General features: G+C 33.6%; 2 protein-coding genes across 2 annotated transcripts; one reads left to right on the top strand and one right to left on the bottom strand.

The window, feature by feature from the left end:
• Positions 1–146: 146 nt before the first annotated feature.
• On the bottom strand, positions 147–8,903 carry LOC124454176 (peptidyl-prolyl cis-trans isomerase B-like). Its single transcript, XM_047004983.1, has 9 exons — positions 8,878–8,903; positions 8,774–8,786; positions 8,541–8,625; positions 7,629–7,705; positions 6,159–6,272; positions 5,577–5,637; positions 4,602–4,634; positions 1,354–1,538; positions 147–787 (listed from the first exon to the last, which is right to left on the bottom strand). The coding sequence occupies exons 1-9, from the start codon at positions 8,901–8,903 to the stop codon at positions 653–655; spliced, it is 729 nt and encodes a 242-aa protein (XP_046860939.1). The 3' UTR covers positions 147–652.
• On the top strand, positions 8,744–12,856 carry LOC124454104. The gene is made up of 3 exons (XM_047004915.1): positions 8,744–9,086; positions 10,371–10,748; positions 12,136–12,856. The coding sequence occupies exons 1-3, from the start codon at positions 8,996–8,998 to the stop codon at positions 12,234–12,236; spliced, it is 570 nt and encodes a 189-aa protein (XP_046860871.1). The 5' UTR covers positions 8,744–8,995; the 3' UTR covers positions 12,237–12,856.
• The last annotated feature ends 153 nt before the right edge of the window (positions 12,857–13,009 follow it).

The raw sequence follows: 13,009 nt of genomic DNA, 5'->3' as shown, positions 1-13,009 counted from the left end.
GATAAAGCTCGTACAAACAGACGTTCGTCTTACATCTGCGTCCGCCGTCCGCGTCCGCGTCCGTCGTCCGCGCCTGTTTTTTATCTACCCCGTTATAGATGTATATAGTGAGGATCTTTGATGCGCAATAAAAATGTGCATCAATGTATGCTGCAATACTCTTTATTTAAAAACTCACAGCATCTTTTATGATTCGTCAACTGCTAAGATCAACTGAAAAACCTATATTTTACAGAGTCTTAATTTCTAATATTATGAATATACAACATGCTCAAATGTAGCTAATACATAATTATTTGTATTGAAAAATTGTGGCTAGCTTTTTTTCTTCACAGATCAGAGAATTATTAGATGACATCGGACGGATTATAACAGGAACCAATAACTGATAAAACTAAATAAAATCAAAATCTTTAGCAATGCCTTTGAATTTTAGCAAGTCATATGTGCTTTTCCCAAATGCTAAGGTGGCCATCAAACTCTTAAAAATAAAACGCATGTGAGCGGGTATATTTAAATTTGAGCGGTAAATAAAACCAGAAAACAACTAATTTTATACACAACATAAAATGCAATTGATTGCAATGTACTTTTGAAATAAAGTTGCCCATATTTTTTTACAAAGCTTTAATCTTTAAGCAGAATTTTGCATTTAGAACTCGACTGGTCTCCTTTCCACACGGAATGGTTTATCTAGTGGCAAAACTCCACTGTCTGCAATGGCACATTCCGTCAGAGGTTTGTCTTCAAAACCAACTTCCATGTTTTCGACTTTTTTCACCACATCCTTGAAAACAGATTGTTGTATTTAGTCAAATTTTCATCGAATTTAATTTCATTAATGTATTTCGTTAAAGATAGTAAGTATTTTAATGTTTGAATAAAACAACCAAATTAAATTAGTCAAATAAATTGGTAAATTTAACCATTTTATTGTTTGTTTTTTGACCAATTGTTCTTCTCAGGTGCATTCAAATAACCATTTTTTTTTCAATTTTGACCAATCTATTTTTACTGTGTAAGAAGCTATAACATGAATGGAACGAAATAAAGAGTCAGTTTTGTAATTAAGTGGATTCAGCTCTATGTGGAACTTTACAACGCATTTTATTTTTGCTATAATTTTAACTGTGCACTCAAATTTTTGAGATCAATTATAACTCTTCTCAGTCCCACTGAAGAAGCTCAGATCAGAAAAACTAATAATTACATACAAATCTACTTAGCTCCAAATTTTATTACAAATGATAAAATATTTTCATAATACACGCAGTTCAATACTGTAAGACACAAAACTTTTGCATGTAGCTGCCTATCAAAAAAAAGAAGAAAGCTACACAACTAAATACTTGCCATTCCCTGAAGAACGATTCCAAACACAACATGACGATCGTTTAGCCAGGGAGTGTTAACTGTGAATATAGCAAACATAGAGCCATTTGAATCTTTTCCAAAATTTGCCATATTTATCCAGCCAGCACCATAGTGATGAAGCTTGAAATTCTCGTCATCAAATATTTCACCATATACACTTATTCCTATAAATACAAGACATTAAATTAATGTGATAATAGATATTACTATCAATGCAGCAGTTCACTTTTTGAAACAACCATTAACCTTCTCTTTCATACAGCAAATTGTCAGAAGTCATGTCATAACACAAATCAGTGACTACAGAGATTACCAGGCAAAAAGAACTGAAGCATTTTTTCAAATATAATACATACATAGACATTTTATAAATGTTTACACCATGAGTCTATCTGATTTTTTGATGCAGTCTGTAACTTAAGAAATCTGATTCTCTAATTAAAGATGACAGTTATTATTGTTTTTCAAGCAATGATTCAAAGCATCCGAAGCAGTGGAAAGGTGAGCTAGGCACATTTCTTTTGTAAAATGTGCTCCCCCCAAACACTTTTATGCTCCTTCCGAGGTCTTCGCACTGATTTATTTTGACAGCAAAAAGGAAAAAAAACTATGTTCTAGCTACATCACACACAAATTTGATGACTTATATTAATTAAATAAAGAATTTACAAACAAATTCATCCAATGAAAAATGGCATGACTTGATCATTTTGCTTAGTGAAGTGTTATATGTAGCCTGGCAGTTTTAAAACAATCAGAGAGATGACCATGGTCTTTTGACGAATAGAGTTTACCAAAAATGGAAGTTTTAAAACTAACATTTTTTGTTAGAAACTTTTGAGGTAGTCAGATATTTACCGAGAACACAACAACTCCCTTCCACCCACTCCTTCAATAAACGCACACTTCGAGGTATAGCAGTATACATTACTGAACTGTAATATAAACTGGAACGCTATCTCTAAAATTAGTGTTAAGTCAAATGACGTATTTTATTGTGATCATTATTATCTATTACAAATATAAATGTTAAAAAAACTGAATCAAATATGACTAAAATCAGTGTTTAAAAATATCCATGATAAAGGGACAGTCAAATGTAAAGACAACTTTCCCAATAACCTAGGTCAATATTTAAAGTATGTTCGCGAGTTGAGGCAGATCGACTTCCTCGTATCGCAGTAATTGCTGACCTAATCAGTGCGAAAGACAGTTTACAACGCATCCACGCTAGCGTGATGCCATATTGCAGCTTTCTCTTTTGTGCCAGCAGATCAGCTAGCAGTTTATAAGCAATTGCAGTCTCTTTCCCCATACCACCTGATGTTGAAAAGACCAGTGGTGTAAAAGCAGCATATTCAATCTCTCTTACTCGATCACCATATTCCCTTTTCTTAGCCATCTTATGCTGACGATAGAGTGCAGGTAGATTGGCGTTTTGGTAGCTCGACGCGTTTGGGTGAAATACCCTTACATCAAAAAATGCATCTTGCTGTCTAGACCAAAAACCTTTAGCACGAATATCTAGTCTCGCTTCTTCTTGTCTATTGCCTGTACGAGTTAATATCACTTCCCCAGAAAGAGGTTGTAATTGTGGTTCTTTCACAACTGTCGAGCAAACTTCTGCCATCCACTGTGCTGTTATATCTCGAACTACATTATGTCTCACTATTGGTAAACCACCATGAGGACATATCATCGCGTGATCGGCTGCAAAAGCCTTTCCACAAATGCAGTGCAGAGGGGTATTTTTCAATTGCCATCCATAACGTAAACTTAATGCATCTCAAAATTCCCCTTTGTTCAAATTAAAGCCTTGATCTTGCAATGGAAGTACACTTAACCATGATGACGATCCTTTTTCGCTCAGTATATCTAGCTTCCTTTGCATTGTTGGCGTAGAACTATCTCTTATTTCCTGGATCATATCATCCACTTTCTTCTTCTTTTGCTCTCGTAAAGTCATTTTGATTGACTGTAACTGAGGTTTATGAAGTATCTCTTTCTGTTGAACAATCATGTCTTTCAAGCATTGGCTGATCTTTTTGGAAGCAAGATATTCTTCATTTGCACTTTTAACTGGGTTGATAATATTTAGACCACCAAATCGTATAGGAAGTGAAAGGAGTGTTCGCTCATCTGGATTGCATTGGTTTCTTCCAGTGAGTGATGGTATAAATGTCTGCGAAATTGCATCTTCCAGAGGTTGAAATAACTCACTGATGTTCTCAACTGTTCGCATTATATAGCGCCACTTTCCCATTATACAATGAAAAAATGCCGCAAACGCTGATTGGGGATAACGTTTTGCAACCTTTGAAAGACTTTCAATTTCTTCCACAAATACCCTAATCTTTCTTGCCCTATACTCATGGACGAACAAATTGGAGCCAATTGCTGATCCCAACATTCCATGGCCTTCAGTTGTTATATTAATTTCTGTTCCTCCAAAATGGTTTATCGCTTCTTCCAAGTGCTGTGACTTAACAACAAGATACGTTTTACTTCCCTTTGGAAAATAACCCATCATTGGCCCAATGTCAGATATGTTTTGCCACCATCTTCTTAAAGACTTTATTTTCCCATCACATGTAGCATCATCAGCAAACCACACTTGCTTGACAGTTGGTTCTTCTGATCTAAGCCTACGAATCAAAGGTGTAACTGCAAGTGCATACATTGCCATTGCGAGCGGATCCCCTTGTGTAATCCCTTCTGCTGACTGAATTTCTCCTCCTCCAGTAACAAACAGCCTAACTGGCACTTGATAGGTATTATTTAGTACAGTTGATATTGAGGGACAAATCATTGCAATGTTATGTAGTGCTGCTTGCCGATTGATAGTGTTAAAAGCATTGGTAGCATCAACTAGTAGTACAGCTTGTGTTTCATCTGATGACATGATCTCTAAAATTAGTGCCTATTTTAAAGCCAGTTATGATGTAATCATACATACGTTTTCACGTTTATTACCAAATCTCACGAGGTAAAACTTTTCATGGTAATTTTTACTACTGCATTTTATGTATATCGCTGTTTATTTTCCAAAACAATATTATTAAATCTGAAACTCAGAAAAACAAGGTTCATTTTCATCTTTAAGATGGCGGCGTTATTAGCGTTTCAGTTGATATTACAGTTCACTGAGCTATGTCGCTGGCAATGACGAGTTACTATAAATAGGAGCAGATACTTTAATAAAAAATAAAATAAATTTAAATACTTACGCCCTCTTCCATCACCACGCAAGATATCTCCACCTAAAATAAATTTTAAGCCAATTATTGATCGTTATAGGTACTTCACGTTAGTCAAAATGAAAAGTTGTGCAAAAATGCAGGAACGTATGTACGTAAGTGTTAATTGCGGCAATTTGGTTATTTGGTTCTGCAAGATTTATAATCGGGGAAGGAGAAAGGGTCAATATTGATGCATGCATGCATGACTTTTTCCTACGAAGTCCATTATTTTTTACAAAACTCAACAAGAAATCTGATCAGAAATGTTTTCTCGAGGTATTTTATGTTCTTATTGGGCACACTTTTGTGATGAGCTGTCAATACTCTCCAAATCAATAAAGATTATCATAACATCCTACCAAAATGTATCAAATTTTTCTGCAAAGTTCTTTGTGAAAATATTCTACACCTTCCAGCATACATAAGATTATTTCATGATTTTGACATGAAAAATTTAGGGTATCCAGATCTTGTGAATTACAATCTTGGTAAACTTACACATAGATCGTATCGTTATACTGAAAAAGGAGTACAGAATTTTAAAACGCAACTTGACTTTATATCCATACCCATAGTAATGGGAATTTGATTTGTTGTTGCATGTGAGAACTTTTATTTGACTAAAAAGCAAGAGCTGTGTAATCTTTTTTGTAGTTGGATCAGTAAATTGTATGTTAATTATTTAAATATATAGCCAAGAAAATTTTTTATGCTTGAAGTAGAGTGGAAGTCGACTAAAAGACGTGACCTTTCTAAAATGTGAAACAAATGAAAATGATTTTTACATGCTTTAAATTTAGCATCATGATTTTTTTAAGAAAATTTCTTCTTTTCTTGCAATGACTTAGTCTCAAATTTTTTCATTGCTATTACACTAATCACTCCTAACCCAGTTATATAATGCCTTATATTGTCAACAATTTTGATATATGATTGTTGATCGCTATGAATATATTATCATACCTTGAATAAGAAAGTTTTTAACCACTCGATGGAAAATACTCCCTTTGAAACCAAATCCTTTCTAAATAAATAGCAACTTGAATAAATATGAAATGTTTGGGCAGCCTAAACACAAGATATAAGTAGTTTAGAATTATATAAACTGCTTGAATCATGGGTCTGGTCAGTCTTTTTTGAACTTAAAGTTTAGACAAAGTGATTCGGTAACACAATCAAAGAAAACATAAATTCTATTTTTCATACGGTATTCAATGTTCAACTAGATCAATTGTTGACAAAAAACTACATGTAATTTTTAAATTGAGTCTAACCCTTTACCATGGGCATGCGAGGAAACCTTTTTGATGGAGGTAGTTGGGAAAATTTCAATCTTAAATGACCTAATTTACCCAAGTTTTCAGCAAGTAATGCCAACTGGCTTTGTCTGCCCACTTTTGGGGGTTACCCCCCGTCAAGTACGCCCATGCCCTTCATATGGCAGATCAGGCGATTAGCAATAACGACCAAACGACATGTGCACAAAAAATTTTCAAAAACTTTGCAAAATAAAGGGTTAAATGTAGTAACGAAGCTATTTTTCACCTCATGAGTTGCTAAGGCAACGAAATTTCTCACAGTTTTTGGAACTACTTGACCAAACAATCCGATAACGATGCGACCAGCTTTTTCACCTCCGATTGTCACATCTAGAAAAACCTACCAAGTAAAGAAAACCACAAGTATTAATCATTTCATTTCAACATACACATTTTAATTATTTTTCTTACAACCAAATACCAAAATGCAAATTGAGTAACAAAGCCAAGAAATGTCTTATTAACAGTACAACGCAGCTACGTCCTCGTACATTCAATAACTTATAACAAAATAATTATTTTTTATTATGAACTATACTTCATTTCTTAAATTTTTGAGATTGGAGGAAATTAGGCTAATATTGCACTGTTACACCTGTTTATTTTCAACATAAAATCTATGTCATTAATTGAAACAGATTTCGTCAAAGCCTGTTTATTTCAGGCTATAACAAAAAACTTATATTAAAATTCAATGGCATAGTATAGTAGCCAAATTATAAACTTCTGCTGTACAAATTCCTTTTTGTTTTTGTCAAAACACTACATTCTTAAGAATGGAATGATTGTACTCTGTAGCCTGATAATTACAGAGCAGGAATAAATTTGAGAGCTGGTGCTGTGTGTGGACATTCATACAGCTAATATCAAGGTTTAGGCAAAATGAGTATTGAAAGTGGAACAATTACAGAAAAATTAGGAAGCGTAGTGACTGCAAACTTGAAGAAAAGTAACCATAAGAGTAACATCCATAACGCAAACAGTTTATCGTTGTTTGAAAAACAAGGGAAACAGCGTTGGAAATAATTGTTTGAGTCAATACTTCTTCGATCATAGCTACCTTATCTGTGACCATAGGACCAAGGTGAGATGCAGCAAACAAGCATTTGCTGATTGCCACTAAGGTGAACACAGCTCTCCAGATTATTTTAGACATGTTGAAGAAATATCGAGCAGTTTATTTCAAGTTATGAACAGTATCATACTGTTTCACGTCTGTGTATGAAGTGTCACATTTCATTTATATGTTGTAACCTTTGACCGGGAAAAGCAACGAAATTGGCAATAAAATTTGAGAAGCGTTATATGAGTGAACAATTTGTCGTGAGATTATGAGCACCAGATTTTTTACCGATTGGCTAATCATCGTTAGCTTAGTTGATTCCAGTCTACTTGATTATAGTCAGTTTGGTTATATGATTTTTCATGAACGTTTGGCAATCTTTACCCTTACCCGAGCCTTTACCTTCGGGTTAAACATTTTGCGAAAGATGCGTGTTACATGGGAGTCAGTCTCAACCAATTTTGAAGTCATCGTTCTCTGTAGTACTAACAACTTAGTTTTATTAGCAAGAATTAGAAAGTCGAAGTGTGACCGATTTGCCTCCATGTATTATCATGCATTAGTATCTATATATAGTTTGAAATTGACTATGGAGAATTTCATATCAAAGTATCATTTACAGTCATAATATACCTGACTACTCCAAAACAAAGATAAGCCGCGTTCTTCTTCTGCAGAATAATGCGCAGTCTTCGACCAAATGTCTTTTTCTAGTCGAGAGATGATACCAGTTTTGACCTCCAAGCGTGCTTTACATTGATTTCAATTAGCAATTAAATTATATACAATATTTGAAAAAATCACTTTTCCTGATATTGGTATGTTTCTTTTATTAATCATTCTCGTAGATGATTAAAATACCAAGACACAGTCCAGGAAATGAAATGTTCTGTTAACGAAACAACGTGAGGAGTTTCTGTTGTTTTCCATATTGCTCATATGGTCTATTGTCGGATTGACTTTGACTTGACATATCAAATATCGAAATGAAAAGAAATATGTCCACAGATTTGAACTTTGTTGCCTTCTTAATGGGAATAAAGATCAAACAACTTTAAGAAATAATTGAATTGCCGAACGTGTTGTTTCATAGGTATAGTTGTTGAGTAGCTATTGCATGTATGCGTAAATACTGCTAGATTATAAATTTTACGATCAGTATTCATTTGAATCGTGCACTAGGATTAAACAATACATCCATAAAATTGATGATTAACGAGTCCGTAAATGTTTGACTGTGATACTGCATGGAACAGAACTCTAAAGAGCAACACTATATAGCTGTGGAAGATTCCAGAGCAAGCGTGTTTTGACCTTACAATAATAATAATACAATTACAATTTTACAAATTCTTTTCAATACTAATATGATTAACAGGATAAAAAATCAAGGCTAGTCTAAATGTCTAGTAATTATCTTCGCTCTGTGAAATAAATATTTCACAGCTAGGAATATATTTATACGTTTGTAATTTGTTTACATATGATTAAAAAGAAGGAATACAATTATCTTTATGCACCAATGCATAATATCATAAAAATTACCTTGACCAGCAACGAAACGTTCGAAAGCTGCAATTATTCGCACGAGCCAAACACGAAATTCAACACGTCTCTTATCACTTGTCAACTACGTTTAAAGTATACCGTGTAAGGAATTTTGATGGAATTTTACACAGTAAACAGTCTTTTTCAAACGTCCGGATGTGATATTGATTTGTTAAGCTCTTATGTTATTAATGATTCAGTTCTATACTAAATATGGTCTGCTGAGCTACCATATAGATTTGACTAAAGAGCCACGAATAAGAAACTTTTATCGATACAGTTTAGACGATCGTCTGTGTGACTGTGTCAGTCGATATTTAATTTTAAAGATAACGTCTTTTTGAGAGCTGGTTGCACCATACTCAAGTCTCAATTGTGTTTATCATTTGTAATCCCACTAATGTTGACGGAAAAAAGGAAATTCTTTTATATATGTGCTGGGTTATAGAGCTATGAATGCGATATATCAAAGATATTTTTTTATAATAATCGCTTTAGCTTTGAAGAATGGTCAATGCTGTCTGCAGCCTCCTAAGAATAAAGGTAAAGTAGAAGTATTAAACTTCACTTTATGTGGTAATATTTACATTGCTCTAAGGAAATGACAATAATGACGTTTATAGACGTTTAGTTGCACTGCTGAGAAATGCACACCACGATTCATTCGTCCAAGAAAAGCACATATGTCGTTCACTTTGATAAATACTGTCAAGTTGAAAAAGATGCATATAGCATAATTTATGATGAAACTGGATTCAGAAACAGACTGTTGATCGTTTTTTATCGCGTGATTGAACAAGTAAATTAATATGCTTGTTAGCTGTTACTGTTTTGATCTAAGCCTACATTACGAACGGTTGTGTATAACGAGACCAGTTGACACAATACACACAGTTTTCATTTTAATATTCGGTGCAATTTCTAAATTTTTTATTTTTGTGTGTGTGGGTTTCAGTGTTTGTCTTCATGCAATTCATTATTTAACAGCATATAATATAAATATGGTATATAGATAAGATATTTGTAGCTCAAACTAATCATAAATGTAAAAAGTTTGTCCTATACACTTTTTCTTTTTTTTCTGAGTTTTTAACCAAAAATTTTCAACCCATGCAAGTTTTGGCAACGTCAACAAATAATCAGAATGATATTTTCTCGTTCGCGTGCTCATCTGTCAACACGCAAAGAAGCGACTTTTACGAACGTCATTTTGTCGCTAAATTACGTAACCAAACACTTTTCAATTTTTCAAAGCAATAAAGGATCAAAATGTGCAAACCACATACAACTATATAGCATATTGTGTTCAGGTTTAAAAGTAATTCTCTTCATCACTAATTATCTTTCGTGTGTATAATGATAATGAAGACATACACCATGGACTCCTAGACGTGTAAAAAGGCTTGTGTACGTTGTCACAGACATAAATTGCCAGCTGACATATAGATGACAATTGGTTCGTCAAAATGATAAAAAAACTTTCCTGAAATGTTACATTTATAGTATGCTGGCACTATCTAAACAACGCGGTTTGAAAAAGCACTGTTATTGAAGAATGAGGAATGCATAATATCACCATTTTCGGAGATACTGCCTATATATATCAATGATAGATGTGTTCCTTCTTGTTCAAATTTGAACCAGGATTATTTTATATTCAACAAAGGCCTTCTTGGTCAGTCATCAATAAAATTCTTATTTTTTTGACAAGCTTCTTTTTTTTATGCAATCTCTATCATTTCCTCAATCTTTATGTATTTCATCAATTTTGTGATTATAATCACAAATGTTTAGTTATGAATATGGAGAAGATGATTTTTTTTCTAGAGTGGCAAAAAAAGTTTATATTTGAAGCTCTTCCTTCAGTGAATGTCAGCTATGGTGAAAGACTTCAATTGAGATGCATTGTGAATTTGACAAAAAATATAACATACTTCAAATTGTCATCAAGAATGAATAAACAATTGAACACAACTTGTCACATAAAAGACCTGAAAAGTGGAATTTGCACTTTTACAATAAAACACATTCAGCCATGGGATATTGGAAAGTATGACTGTATAAGCATTCATGAACCTTATATCTGCTATAGCAGATCTTTGGAGATTCGAAAAGCTGACATCAAGCCGACTCAGAAAAGTGTTGGAACTCAAGTTGGAACATCAGAAGGAACAGCAAAAAATGTTTTACTAAAAACATTATCAGGTATTTAAAAAACTAATTTTTGAGTTCCAACACTTGTATTTGCAAAAAATAATACTTGACAGATCTAGGCTAGTCAAAATTGTTACAGCAACTAACTTCAGATGCATTTACATTTTCGAGCCCTGTAGCACTATAAATTTAATGCTTTAATTGCTACAATCAGCATCATAGCAACAGAGGGAGGGAGGGGGTGGCTAATGGCACCAAGACCCCCAACTTTAAAAATCTGACTAATGTTCCTTTTTCTGTGAGGTATATAGCCTTTTTCGTGGCGAAAAGATTTTTAAATAAGCTGTGCATTGAGGAAAGTGTCTTCAATAAGTTTATCAATGGATGCCAATGCAGCAATTAGATTTGACATCAAATCAGTAAACTAAGTAAACTAGATACTAAGTTGTGCCTATAGTGACATGGAGGTGTGGGGGGTTCTGTGATGGTACAAAGGTGATTTAGATTGGTAGGTCTGGTGATCTGATCCAGGTAAGGGAATTCTAGAAAAAGTGTATTGCAACTACATGAAACTAATCTAGAAAAAATCATTGGAACGAACTTTATTTTTCTATGAATCAAAATTGCAAATCACACGTTTAAATCCACTTAAAGGAAAGGAGCAGTGTCTTAAGGACTATGAAAATTTAGCTTCCCCACGAGCCAAACTAGAACATTAAGTCAAGGGGAGGGGGGTGAATATTCATATATTCAGCTATGCTTGATTGATTTGGTGAGTTAGTATTAACATTTACCCACCCCCTTCTAACATTCATGGAAGGGATTTGTTTACTTCATTACTTTTTTTGTTTGTTGTATGTATAATTGCTGCTTCCATTTACTATCATGCATTTGCTAAAAGATCCCATTCTGTATGCAAAGTTTTCCAAAAGTTGTTTAATACTCACAATCTATCAAAAGTTGCTTCAACTATAAACTTTTGCATTATATGCACAAACAAATAAGAGATTCAATTTTTAATTAGACAGTCGCAATCGAATTTTTCAAAAAAGAACGCAGACTAAGTCTTTTTTTCAAAATTTTAACAATAAAGAACTTTCATATTGGTCTCAATGAGTCATATTAGCATGGTAAGGCATTTGAACATTATGAATGATATATGTAAACTTTAAATAGCCATTTTACCAGGCAAGTACCCTTCGAAATTCATCCCTCCCCCCCAAAAAAAAAATTAGTCGGTCTTCCTACGCCCCTGTAACAAATACTATTGTTTCGAAGATATTTAATACAAAAATTATGCTGAAATAATTTATTACTTATTTTTCCTCTGCCAAAGTTTCCGTTCTTCGTGAAAACAAAAAAACAAAACATACGTCATACATTATTTTAACTTCATTTCTTATAAAATGAGCTAATGGTGGGCTTCTATTGTATTTAGATAAAACAACTCCAAGTTGCGGAGCAGGTACTTCCGGGATACATCAGATAATTTCAATTACTTTCGTTTTTGCTGCATGGAATTTTATTTTTATTCAATAAATTCCTGTGGATCCAGAGGAAGTTGTTCTTTTGCTCGAGACACACAGAAATTCAGAGAAGATTGAAGTATTCTGTTGTTGAACTGATTTTTATGGACTCGTTTCTGACGACAACAATTGATATCAATTACCCGAAGATGCGGTAGAGATGAAAATATATAATGTTTCATCACTTTTTTCCATAGTTAGTGGTTTGTATTTTTGTAAATAATGGAGTAAATGTTCCTAACCACGCAGTTGTAAGGGGTGCAAACTTTAACCTTAACTGGAAATTACTGGATAAGGGCAGGACCCAGTACAGAGTTGCGTTATATGTGATATGTTAATAGTAGTGGGTTGTGGACTAAATGAGTTGGTTCACATTAGCCTCTTTATGCTGTTTCACTCGTGTAGGAAAAACAAAACAATGAATTGAACAAACATTAAACTTTCAGCAAACGCCACACATTGTTTTATATTCGTCCTTCTTTAAGGGAATGATTATTATGATGCTTTTATGTAGAAACTGTTGAATGCTAATGTTTAGGGTCTGCTTTTTGTTTTTTGAGTACTTATTTTTACATGAGTTACACTATAGTTAGAAATAAAGTTCTGCAAATATATTTATTCTTCTAAAAGAAATTTTAAGCATTTTTTCAATGTTTTTTCTTTGTTACGTTTGAGTTTCAACACCTTTTCCTTTGGACATTTTATGCTGAATGGCATAAATAGCTAGTCTGTAAACTGTTAGCTGTAAACTTGTCAGCGTGCACAAAAGTATTTGCAATGCATGCA

The sequence above is a fragment of the Xenia sp. Carnegie-2017 genome, unplaced genomic scaffold (assembly GCF_021976095.1).
Source record: "Xenia sp. Carnegie-2017 unplaced genomic scaffold, XeniaSp_v1 HiC_scaffold_3, whole genome shotgun sequence".
In the NCBI taxonomy this organism is placed as follows: Eukaryota; Metazoa; Cnidaria; class Anthozoa; order Malacalcyonacea; family Xeniidae; genus Xenia; species Xenia sp. Carnegie-2017.
This window is presented reverse-complemented; position numbering and strand designations above follow the sequence as displayed.